The following is a 12849-nucleotide window of genomic DNA, read 5'->3' as shown; positions in this document are numbered from 1 at the left end:
CGTAGGAACAATGAGTTTCTCTCTCGAGATCTTGTTTTTTGCTCAGAGAGCATTTTTGGAGATCTCACTCCTGCCTGTCTGTGTCATCACCCTCCACCCAAGTTGGCAACAAAATGCTTAGAGACCTGCATCCCACCCAGGGCTCTCACCTATCCCCCCTCCCAGACCGGACTGGTTTCTGGGGTTTGTGCCCCTCCCTCCATATACACTGTTCTGTCCACTGCAGGATGGTCACACAAGGCTGCTTCAGTGTCCATGGAGGAAACACAAAGCACGAAATTTCTGATTCTTCCCACTCAGGCCCCCAATCGCCATATGTGACCCATCACCCCATCTCTGGGCATGAGGTCAACCTGAGGTTCTGGGCCCTGGGTTTCTACCCTGCGGACATCACCCTGGCCTGGCAGGGAGATGAAGAGGACATGGCCCCAGGAAATGGAGCTTATGAACACCAGGCCAGGGAGGGGGGATGGAAACTACCAGAAGTGGGCAGCTGTGGAGGTGTCTTCTGGCGAGAAGCAGAGATACACATGCCATGTGCAGCATGAGGGGCTGATTGCACCCCGAGTCCTGAGAAGGAGTAAGGAGGGAGATGTAGGCACACGGCTGACTCAGGGGCATCAGAAGGATGCCCTTCTCCCTTCTGGAGACCTTCAGGGTCTGACCTTCTCTTCCCTTTCAGTTTCCCCTCCTCAGTTCTCCATCCTTGCTGTCGTCCTCATTTCTGGCTTGGTTTTCTTTGTTGGTGTGCTCTTTGGACACAAGGTGGCTTCATGTGTCTCAGGTAGGGAAGGGAGTGGGGGATCTTGTCCACTGGGGGCTTTCATGTCCCAGGGAGAACTTGCCCTGCCTGGTTAATGGGAAGTACCATCCACACACGTGTGTTGCCCAGAGGGCATTTGGTTCAGTCCCCCCTCACCTCCTTTCTTCATTTTTCCCAGTCCTGACCTGGGTCTTTACTCACAGTTCTGGAAACTTCCCTGTGGTGCAGGATTAGAAGATTCCTTTAGGCTTCTGACCTGACTCCTCCCTGGTCTCACATGATACTTCTTCCCACAGGAGGACAAGGAGGAAGCTACACTTAGGCTGCAAGTAAGTGTGTTCAAGGGTTGGATCCTTGAGCCCCTGGGGACAGTGCAGATGGAGCCCATGGGGGAGTCACTCTCATCAGTTCCTTCTGTGGTCTCATCTCTGACCAAGTTTTGTTGTGTTCTCCCCCAGCAGCCACAGTCCCAGTGCTCTGAAGTGTATCTCAGACCTTAAAGGTGAGACCCTCGAAGACTGCTGGGGGGCTGGGGTTTGTGGCACAGTGGCTGGGACAAGATTATGGGGATGCTTTCAGGAGGACATCCTGAGAATGCAGTGGACCATTGATATTGTTAACACTGAGGTAATTCACCTGAATTTCTTCATCATTATTTTCTTTCAGGGTATTAGACAGCCTTGTGTGGGCCTGAGTGTTCCAGGATTTCTTTTCGCCCATATTGTGTGGCTTTATGATCCCCTGGTTTAAACCTTCACACCTGCAAGAACGGCCCATATCCAAAAGACCAGAAACAAGTGCTGGCAAGGATGTGGAAAAAAGGGGACAGTCGTGCACTGTTTTTGGATAAAGACTGAGCCAGCCCTTATGGAAACAGTATTGAGGTTTCTTAAAGAGTGAATGTGGTTCTGCCATTGATCCCAGCAATTCTACACTGAGGATCTCCTCACAGAGGATAAATACTCTCCTGTGAAGGGACCTGCACTCCTGTCACCACTGCAGCACTATTTACAGTAGCCAAGCTATGGGAACCACCTGAATGCCCCAGACAGGTGGGAAATGAAGAAGCAGCTGGCATTACACGTGTACATATATGTACATATACAGATGACTCCAAAGGAGATGAATATTGGGGTTGGGGGAGGGAGCTGTCAGGGGTGAAGATGCCACCACATCCTAGCAGGGGCCAGGGTGGGGGAAGGGGTCCTGCCCAGCTCTTACACCTCAAGGCAACCATGAGATTTTTCTAAACCTCCTCCTCTTCTTCAGGGCCAATGCTTTTTCAGTCCTGCTCATAAGCTACTTCTGCATGGACCTGTATTTATAGAGGTGTTGTTCTGACACTCTTTACTCTGTGTGCGATTTGAATTAATTTATTCTGGGGCTGAATGTTATTTGATTTCCCATCATCTTATCCTGCCATTCCTCTTACACACACACACACACACACACACACATACATACTCCCCTCTCCTTGGGAACCAGACCCTCACTCAGCACTGAGGTTACTCTGACCCTCTGTCTCTGGTTCCCCTCACAGCCGCCCTCTCTGCAGTGTCTCTACTCAGCAGTGTTTGAGCAGCCCCAGGAGTCCCTGCACCTCCTGCCTCTGACCTTGAGGGAAACCAGCCCCTCAGCCTTCTTGACAGTGAGGAGGTAAAGGCAAAGTCCTGAGGTCAGTGACTGATGGAGGAGACAATTACATTTTTTTCTTTTTACCTTCACTGTATTATTCAATTGAGGTTAGCATTGGTTTACACACTGTATGTGTTCAGAGGCACAGGGTCACCCTCTTCAGATGTTTGTTACCACATCACACCCACCCTAAGGGCACCGACAGTCTTAACCATAGTCCATTGGGCCCTCTTCCTACTTTGTTTCCTACTCTTACCCCCAGCCCATAACTTCCATTCTGCAGTCATATATAGAGAGTATGTTTTGGTTTAGTTTCATCTGTCCCTGCTTTGTTTCTTTATATTACAAATATGAAATCATCCAGTGCTTAACTTTCCCCTTCAAACTTATTTCACTTAGCACAATCCCATTCATATTTATCCATGTTGTTGCAAACCCATTATTTCATCTTTTTCACAGTCGAGTAGTATTCCATTGTGTATGTAGCTTGTGTTCTTTATCCCCTCATTTGACGTTGGGCATAAGGTTGTCTTCATCTCTTGGTTATGGTAGACAGCACTACAGTGACCATAGGAGGCACATATTTCTTGGAATTAGTATTTTTACCTTCTTTGGATAAATACCAAGGAATGGGATGCTTGACCATGTGACAGATCTATTTTGAGGAACCTTCATTTTTTTTTTCTATAGGGGCAGGACCAATGTGCTATCCACAGAAAAGAGAGGTTCCAGGTTACCGCCCTGCCCAAGGAAAGGTGGGGCTGAGCAGGGACGAGAAGCTAAGGAAGAGGAGGAAGACGTGGAGTGAGATGAGGAAAGAAGACTGGAGGAGGCGCATGGAGCAGAGAGACATGTGAAGAAGAAACCACACTTGCTTCTCACTTGGACTTGTGCCAGGGAGCTGGGGACATGGAAAGAGACACGTGAAAGACAAAAACGTGAATGAGAGACCCATCGGGAGGCTGACCCTTTCCCATGGGTCTCTACCAGTAGGTGCCTTAGCCTTGTGGCAGGCCTTCGGGCCCCAGTGGGCCTGCTTTGGCCAAGACTGTTTGGCTGGGCATTTACCCATGAGGGGACGGGTAACTTTGGATGCTTCACTTGGGAACTATTCTAACTATATTCTTTCTCTTCTCTCTCTCTACTGCACTGATTCTCTATTTTATACTAACTATATTAAAGTTCTTTTCTATTGAAGGTCTTATGCTTTAGAGTATGTTTTGTCTTTATGCAGCTGTTGGCAGATCCCATGTAGAGTGTGCAGTTTTGAGGGTCCAGGGAACCCCTCATTCTGCCCACTAACAGGATCAGACATCATTCCCACCCACTATGTGCCAGAGTTCCTTTTCTTCCACACCATTCAATGGGCCTTTCTCACAGTGTGAGGTGGTAAGTCATTATGGTTTCAATTGGTATTTTCCTGACTGCATATGACAAGCATTTATCCATGTACCTATTGGCCACATGTGTGTCTTCTTTAGAAAAAGTACCTATTTAGCTCCTCTGCCCGTTTTGAGTTGTTTCTTGTTTTGGAGTTCTTTGTAGATTTTGGATATTAACTCCTTGTTGGATTGATGATGTGCAAATAGTTTCTCCGATTTGATATTGTCTTGTCATTTTAATGTTAGTTTCCTTCACTATGTAGAAGCTTGATGTGATTCTATTGGTTTCTTTTTGCTTTTGCTTCCTTGGAGCACAGAAGACATTATGGGCAGTGAAAATACTCTGCATGATATTATCATGGTGGACACAGGTCATTATACATTTGTCCAACACCCCGAGAATGGACAACACCAGAGTGAACCCTGAGAGAAATCATGACTTTGTGACTGTGACATGCAGGTCCATCACTTGTAATCGACGTGTCAGTCTGGTCTTAACATGTGATTTAGACATGATGTATGAAGAGTTTTATAAATTGAGGAATAAAGTGTAATTTACTTTAGAAAGCATATTTCATGCTCATACAAGAACATTTAAATAACACTCAAGGATACACATAAGTCATTCCCCTCCATCCCCAAGACCCCAGTCAGCCAATGTCTTGCTCAAACCAGTTAGCAATTTATCTTTTCTCTTCTAATATATCTCCATGCTCCTGTCTGGGCAATAGTGTTTGTTTTCCCATCAGTAAAGGATTTCAGGTCAGAGCATGGGGGGAAACATTTGCAAATCACAAATCTGATAAAGGATTGTATCTACAAATAATGCCTAAAACTCAATGATTACAAAGAAAGAACCCAATTTTAATAAGGACAAAAATAATGTAATAAATGAATGGCACCTCATCTGTAAAAATGTACAAAATTTCCTTACAAACAGCAACTTTAGTCATAGAAAAGTAAAAATATGAACAGATGCTCAATATCACAGTTAAGAACAACAGTGATACCATCACACCTAGGAGAGACTGAAAATGCAAACTCTGAACAATACCAGGTGCTGCCCAGGGTGTGCACAACAGGAATCTCATCAGATTCATTGTAAAAGATTCTTAGGGGCTGAGAGACACATCAGAGCCCTGGGCACTGCTGCTGCCTGGTTGAGAACAAAACATACCTGGTCAGAAATGAGACCACAGGAGGGACTGATGAGGGTGACTCTCCCATGGAGTCCATTTACACTGTCCCCAGGAGCTCAGAGATCAAAACGCTGATCCACACTTACCTGCAGCCTGAGTGTAGCTTCCTCCTTGTCCTCCTGCGGGAAGAAACATCATGTGAGACCAGGGAGTGGTCAGGTCAGAAGATCTAAAGAAATCTTTTAATCGTGCAGAACAGGGAAGTTTCCAGAGCTGTGCGTAAAGACCCAGGTCAGGACTGGGAAAAAATGAAAAAAGGAGGTGAGGGGGACCAAATGCCCTCTGGGTACCACACGTATGTGAGGATGGTACTTCCCATTAACCAGGTAGGGCAAGTTCTCCCTGGGACTTGAAAGCCCCAGTGGACAAGATCCCCCTACTCCCTTCCCTACCTGAGTGTTTCTTCCTCCACATCACAGCTGCAGCCACCGCAGCTCCAGTGAGCACAGCTCCAAGGAGAACCAGGCCAGCAATGATGCCTGCAGTGGGCATGAAGGACTGAGGGGGCACTGGAAGGGAAGAGAAGATCATACTCTGAGCCCCAGATCTTATCCTGACCCTTTGAAGGTCTCCAGAAGGGCTCCTGATGGCCCTGAGAACAGCCTCTGTGCCCACATCCTCCTCCTCACCCCATCTCAGGACTTGGGGCTCCAGTAGTCCCTCATGCTGCACGTGGCATGTGTATCTCTGCTCCTCTCCAGAAGCCACCACCACAGCCACCCACTTCTGGAAGGTTCCATCTCCCCCAGGCCTGGTCTCCACCAGCTCCGTCTCCTGGGTCAGGTCCTCCCCATCTCGCTGCCAGGTCAGGGTGATATCCGCAGGGTAGAAGCCCAGTGCCCAGCACCTCAGGGTGACCTCATGGTCATTGTAGGGGTGGTGGGTCATGCGTGTCTTTGGGGGATCTGAGGTGGTAAATCAGAAAGTTCACTTTGTGTTTCCTCCATGGACACTGAAGAATCCTCATGAGACCATCCTCACAATGGACAAGACAACCGGTGTGGCAGGAAGAAACATAAAATGTAAAAAACAGGCTAATCTGGGGAATCTGTGAGATTCTCCTATTCCTTAGAAAGTCCTAGAATGAGGATGAAAACCCAGAGAAGGATGAAGCAGAGGGAGTGGAACACAGACTTTCTATTCCTGACCTGGGTGGAAGGTGAATGACACAGAAAAGCAGGAATCACATAACTGAAAATGTTCTCAGACCAGAAACAAGACTGAGAGAGAAACTCGTGGTTCTCAAACAGGCCCCTGGTCAAAAGGCCCTGGTGACGTGTGAAGTCAGGGACTGTGTGTCTTTCTCAGGAGAGACTGGATCCCTTCACTGTCCTTCAGGAGAAGCAGGAGGCTCTGGGAGTCTCTCTAGTGCAGAACATGAAACCCAGGGGAGTCCCCCTCTCGGGACTAGAGAGAGGACTCATTTCCCGCAGTGACTCCAGGCAGGGGGGGACGGTGAGGCCTCCAGGCCCCTCTTACCCGTGCGCTGCAGAGTCTCCTTCCCAGACTCCAGGAATCTGAGCAGCCACCTCAAGCACCTGCCCTCCACAAAGTTCCTGAATCTCTCTGCCTCACCCTGGGCTTCCCACTCGCGCCGGGTGATCTGAGCCACTGTGTCCGCCGCGGTCCAGGAGCGCAGGTCCGGGTTTAGGGCCAGGAAATCGGTGCCGTCGTAGGCGAACTGCTCATACCAGCCGAGGAGGCGCCCGTCGGGTCCCATGTCGCAGCCATACATGTTCTGGAAGGTGTGAGAGCCTGTCCCCGCCCCATCACTCAGCGTCACCCCGCCCGCACTATAAACTAAAAACGAAATGGGGTGAAAGTCCCGCGGGCTGTTCCCGGGCAGGCTGCAGAGGAGCCTGGAGGGGGAGACCCTGAGTGACCCCCGTCCGTGGGGATGGGGGTGCTGACCCGGCCCGGACCCGCGCCAGCTCACCGGTCTCACTCTGGTTGTAGAGGCAGCGCAGGGCGTCCAGCTGCGCTCGGAACCACTGTGCGCTGTCCCTTAGGATCCGCGTCTCCTCCTCCCACTCCTCCTGCTCCTCCTGCTCCACCTGCCCCGCCCAGGGCGCCCGCGGCTCCGCGCTCTGGCCCGGAGAGTCGCTGTCGAACCTCCCGATCTGCGTGTCGTCCACGTAGCCCACGGAGATGAAGCGGGGCTCCCCGAGGCCGGGCCGGGACATCGCGGTGGAGAAAAACCTCAGGGAGTGGGGGCCTGGGGGCGGGAGGGGAGACCCGGGCTATTCTTCTCCCCTTCGGGGGCTCGAGTCCCAGGGGGCGCCCACGAGACATAAAGTGGGTGAAAGACGAGTAGAGTGAAAAGCGGCTGCGGACGAAAATGGCCGGGACTTGGGGGGCCAGAGGGGGCTGGGGTCTCGGGGGACGGAGAGGGGCCAGGACGGGGCGGGGCCGAGGTGGGGGGACAACTAGGGCCGCGGCGAGGTCGCGCCTTTCCCACCCTCGCTCACGCCCTCGCTCCCGCCTCTGGGAGCGCCCTGTCCCCTCCCGACCCGCACTCACCCGCCCGGGTCTCCCTCGGGGCCGCGGCCACCGCGAGCAGGAGCAGGAGGGCTGCGCCCCCCATCCCCCAGGACGCGCCTCCACCCAGGCTGGGTAGACGGAGTCCCGGCGGGCGGGCGAGGGCTTTGGAATGGGAGCCGCGGGGCTGCTGATTGGCTGCTCTGGAGACCTCCAGGCAATGGGGATTGAGCCCTGGGGTGAGTCACCAGTATCCAGGAGGGAGGACCTGACACAAACTGAGAGATGAAACTGGGGTGATAGGAAGCCCCAACAGTCACCTTCCAGCCCCAGACAGCGCCCTGGGGACTGAGACTGTTACTGAGCAGCCCAGATATAAAATGAGTTGCCTGACTGTGGGTCCTCACCTGCGCGCTTAAAAGGGACTTATTAATACTCCACTGCAGGCACACACAAAAGGTTAACAAAAGGCTTATTTACAAGGGAAAGGGAAATGAGGAAATGTCTAACTCAGAGAGAAAATAGGGAAATAAAGTCTTTAATAGGTCCCACCCGATCCGCAGACCTGGAAACCCAATGGCACTCTGAGAGCTGGCCGGGCAAAGCGAGCTGGTGGAGAGCCAAAATGGGGGCCCTCCAAAGCCCACGTGTCTGGTTTTATACTAAACCTGGCTGCTTAACCCCACCCTCAGGTTCCAGCAACTTTCCCTTAGGCGGTGATGGGATTTGTCTTTCCCAATGTCCTGATGGCTTTGGTCTGGAGTGGGGGTGGAGTCCACAAAGTCTGTATGGAATTAGCTTTAGGACATCCTTTTCCCCTCAACAAGACCTTGAGAGCCACACCCCCAATCCCACTCCCTGCCCAGACCTGGGACTTTGCTGCCCCCTCCTCTCCTGTACCAAGACCTTTGTCACACTGTTGCCTCCCTGAATCCAGGCCCAGGAACTGGGTCAGAGATTCTCAAACATTTTTCTTTCAGGATGTCTCTGCAGTCTCACAAATTATTACGGATCCCATGCATATTTTTTTATGTGGGTTATAGCTTTAAATATTTACTTTACTAGAATAAAACCTTTCAAAAAGTTATTATGCTGGGAGCCATGCTACAACTGTCGTCTGACAAAGGTCAGGGCATGGGGCAGATTCCTGAAAAGTCAGGAATCTCTTTAGCTGACTCCTGCTAGAGTCTCATTTGTTTAAGGCTAGTTTCTACCATGGTTAAAATACGCATTTAAAAGTAAAACTGCAAATGCTGTTTGATCAATTACCGAATAACCAATCTGACAGCAAATGGCACTGCGTGATTCATTGATAACATTGGTTAGTTAGCATACAAATTCTTGACACAGGAAAAGGGGGAGGATGCAGATCTTTGAGACTGGCCCAGGAGAACAACCAGCCTAGCAGGCTGCCAGGCCTTGTTTAAATATGCTTGTTAAGGAAGCAAACTTGTCTTTTACTGACATTTCCATGTCTATGGCTCTTTAACAGGGAAAGATTCCCTTTTCCTTAACAGTTCCCTTTCAGAGACAATGGGTATGGTAGCTGTTGGAGTATGCATTAAAGAGTAAGCCAACAACAATTTTGTTACTGGTTAAGCTAATAACCTTGACAGCACAAATAATGCACTTGGAAATAGTCAATGTTACAACTACTGATATGTCCAATATTAACCATTCTGAGAACCAAAAGCTATAACCATCTCCGGCCCTGCCTCTGATGAAACATTTGTAGTTCCTTAAAACAACAATCAGCAATCTTACAGAAAAAGGAATTTTCCCTTGATCTTAAAGTTAGATATGAAAACTAGGCTGATTAAATAAGTAGAGGAGTAATAGGTTAGATTCTGTTAGATTAGGAGAATTCCTCCCTTAATTGAGAGCTTGGGGCTAGTGAAGAGTCAGTGCGGCTTGTCTGGCACTGACGCCCTCCATGCCCTTGGTTCCTTAATATTGAATCAGTATCTTATTAAAACAATATATATTAGATGATGACTTCTATATAAAAGCCTTCTGTTTTTTGCTTTAATCATAGTTACAAAGCAGCCCCGATATAAAACGGGTTGCCTAGCTGTGGGTCCTCATGTTAGGGGGAAAGGATGTCCTGAGCTAATCCCATACAGGCTTTGTGGACTCCACCCCCACTCCAGACCAAAGCCATCAGGACATTGGGAAAGACAAATCCCAGCACCACCTAAGGGAAGGTGGCTGGAACCTGAGGGTGGGGTTAAGCAGCCAGGTTTGGTATAAAAACCTTGGGGCCTTGGGACCTTGGGGGCTCTTCCTCTCTTGCTCCCTCCTGGCTCGCGCCAACTCTCAGAGTGCCATTTGGAATTCCAGATCAGCGAATCTGGTAGGACACATTTAAAATTTTGTCTCCCACTTTTCTCCCTGAGTTGTATATTTCCTCATTTGCTCTTCCATTAAAAATAAACCTTTTATTAACCTTTCATGTGTGTGCCTGCAGTATTTCTTTTTTTTAGAATTTTTTTTAGATTTTTAAAAATTTTTTTATTTATTTATACAAGCACTGGGTACAGTCAGAAGCGTGGGAGGGTGAGAGAATTCACAGAGCCAGAGCGGGGAGCAGAGCAGGCAGAAAGATGGAAGTACACTGCTGAGGGGAGCAGCGGGCAGCAGGAGAGGTCTGCGCACCACGTGGGTGGCCTCCTCAGGTGGCCAGGGAGCAGACGGGGATTGAACCGGTGCTGCAGAGGCTGGGGCAGCTTTGCAATCCAGCGCTCAACCGCTGCGCCACCGGGGAGGCCCGCCTGCAGTAGAGTATTGATAAGTCCTTTTAAGTGCGTGGGTGAGGACCCACAGTCAGGCAACCCATTTTGTATCCAGGCTGCCCTGTAACATTCACCTGCGCGCTTCTAATGCTCCAGATTTTTTTTTCTTTTGGCTTGGATAATGGACTATTTTCCAGTAATGGAAAACTGTCATACTGGACATTCATGGACAATGCTGCTGACTAATTGTTGCTTCTCTTACACACATTGTAACCCTGAAAAAAGACTGTCTCCTAAGACTATACCCTGAGATCTGTGCCACCATAGATATGGTGGAATAAAAATTAAAAGGGGGGATTGTAACAGGGTGGTCCCCAAGAAAGGGAGAGGTTCCAGGCTCCCTGTCCCACCCAAGTGGAGGGTGAAGCTGAGCAGAGAGAGAAGAAGCTGCAGAGGAGACTGAGGAAGGAAGGAAGCCGGATGGAGCCAGAGGAGACCCAGAGGAGGCACATGGAGCCGAGAGACACGTGAAGAAACTGCACTTGCCTTTTGGTCGTGGACTGGGTGACACAGATGTGGGTGAGACCCGTGGGGAGGTGACAGTGTCTGTTTTTATCTTGATTTTGATTTTGCTCTTTTCCCTCCAGACTTGTCTGGTTATTTCTGATCATTTTCTGTGGATCCCCACTGGAATCTTAAGATTTGTGGCAGGCTTTGGGGCCTTGTTCTGGGCCAATCCTGCTTGGGTGGACTTTTACCCACGAGGGGACGGGTAACATTGGGTGCTTGATTTAGAAACTATATTCTTTGCCTTTTCTGTATTTTTTCCTAATTGTATTAAAGTTCCTTCCCATTAAAGTCTCATATGATTTGTGTTGATGCAGTGGATGGCAGAACCCATTTAGAATAGGCAGGTTTGTGGTGTCTGGGCTGCCCCTCTCCCTGCCCTGTAACAATATGGTTATATGTTAGTCTCAACTTTATAGGTTAGTTAGAAAAAATCCCTCTGTCTCCCTTCCCCCAGGTACCTGCCTGGCCTTTGTTTCCCCAGCCCTTAGTTAATCCTTCACTGTAGTAAATATAGAAATGTTAGTCTCATTCACGTAAGTTTTTGCTAGTAATAAAATGATTAAGACAAATGAATATTCTAAGAACACTTTTGTTTAGCAACTGTCCTTCTTCAAAATAAAGAATGTTACAATGTCTGCTGAAGGGCAAATAAACCCCTGGCTGTTCTAGAGGAAGATGTGATGATTGTTATCTTCCTGCTCTAATACATATGCTTATGTACTCTGGGTTTGCTTGTAAGGTATAAATAAAGGGCTGCTGAGACCCTCAGCAGGATGATGTCTGCACCCAGATCAAGTGTTTGCATCTCCTCACTCGCCCTCCCCCTAATCCCTCAGATTTGTCCATGCCCTCTCATCCTTACAGGAACCCCTCACAGGACAGTTTGCCAAGGCTGGTCCCTGGCATTATTACTTCTTTACTTTAGAATATTAATAACCATTGTATGCTAACAAAGCATTTTTAAGAAAATAACTTTCTGTAAATGTAAGGATTATCGTACAATTGTATGATTTCTTTTTTAAAAAGTTACCTATTGTTTTACTACTGAAAGGTCCATGCAGGAGGCCTGAATACAAAAACCCACCAGGAAGCCCACCTGGGAACAGGAATGTGGAAGCCTGCCTAGAGGATTCAGATAATGAATCTCCCCCCCACCCTACAAATCTTTTCAGGGACCTACAAACCCAGTCTCACACCTGACCTCTCCTCACCCTATAAAACCCTGCTTCCCCCTGACAATGTGCGCGGCTTCACAGACCCCCACCTTGGGTCCCTGAGGCCATCAGGGGTGCAATAAATTTTCCCTTCCTTTGAGAAATTTAGCCTGGCTGTCCTTTTCTTTACCGCTCTGAACCTTTCATCTGGTGCATTGGCCGGGAACGGGGTTCGATCCCGCCTGGGGATCCTGCCCTGTCCCAAACCCTCCACTCTCCCTCTCCTTCACTCTCTCTCTTTCTACCTCTCCCTGTGGAACTGGAAGTCTGCAACCCCTCCGAGCTCACTAAGACTTAACGGCTGCTGGTACAGGACCCGGGGCACCCTCCCTGCGGGAGAACGGCCCTTGCTGCCTCTCATGCCACGTGAGTGGAGCAGGGACTTGCTCTAGTCCCTTACTGGGCTTCCCTGGTAACTCCAATCCATGTGGCCACTTCCGCCTTAACTTCCTCCCATCTCCCTTGGAGGGGCCATCCTCTTCTTCCTCCTGTTGGCCCACCTTCTCTTGCTATGGCACTTCGCCAAATAATCGCGAACGAAAAGACCCAGCAGGCCTGTGGACCACCAGCACTTGGCTCGTGACTCTCCCAGGGTGAGCTGTTGCCTCTAAGGTCCCTCGGATTGTTAGGGGGAAAGGATGTCCTGAGCTAATTCCATGCAGGCTTTGTGGACTCCACCCCTACTCCAGACCAAAGCCATCAGGACATTGGGAAAGACAAATCTCGTCACCACCAAAGGGAAGGTGGCTGGGACCTGAGGGTGGAGTTAAGCAGCCAGATTTGGTATAAAAACCAGACACGTGGGCCTTGGGGGACTCGCTCTCTGGCTCGCCTCCTGGCTTCAGGGCTCCTGGCTCGCGGCCAGCTCTCAGAGTG

The 12849-nt window shown here is 49.5% G+C and overlaps 1 protein-coding gene across 1 annotated transcript in view; it reads right to left on the bottom strand.

The window, feature by feature from the left end:
• Positions 1-5161: 5161 nt before the first annotated feature.
• LOC311167659 (class I histocompatibility antigen, Gogo-OKO alpha chain-like) overlaps positions 5162-12849 on the bottom strand; it is a gene marked incomplete at both ends in the record, with an annotated part of 202124 nt that continues 194436 nt past the window's right edge. Inside the window, 4 exons of the mRNA XM_084228721.1 lie at positions 5162-5217; positions 5372-5488; positions 5609-5884; positions 6459-6779. Of these exons, the coding sequence (XP_084084847.1) occupies positions 5162-5217; positions 5372-5488; positions 5609-5884; positions 6459-6779 (770 nt within the window). The remainder of the gene's footprint in view (positions 5218-5371; positions 5489-5608; positions 5885-6458; positions 6780-12849) is intronic.

Source organism: Talpa europaea (assembly GCF_964194135.1).
Source record: "Talpa europaea genome assembly, chromosome: 2".
Classification (NCBI taxonomy): domain Eukaryota; kingdom Metazoa; phylum Chordata; class Mammalia; order Eulipotyphla; family Talpidae; genus Talpa; species Talpa europaea.
The sequence above is the reverse complement of the archived record's forward strand: the minus strand, read 5'-3'. Positions and strand labels throughout refer to the sequence as shown.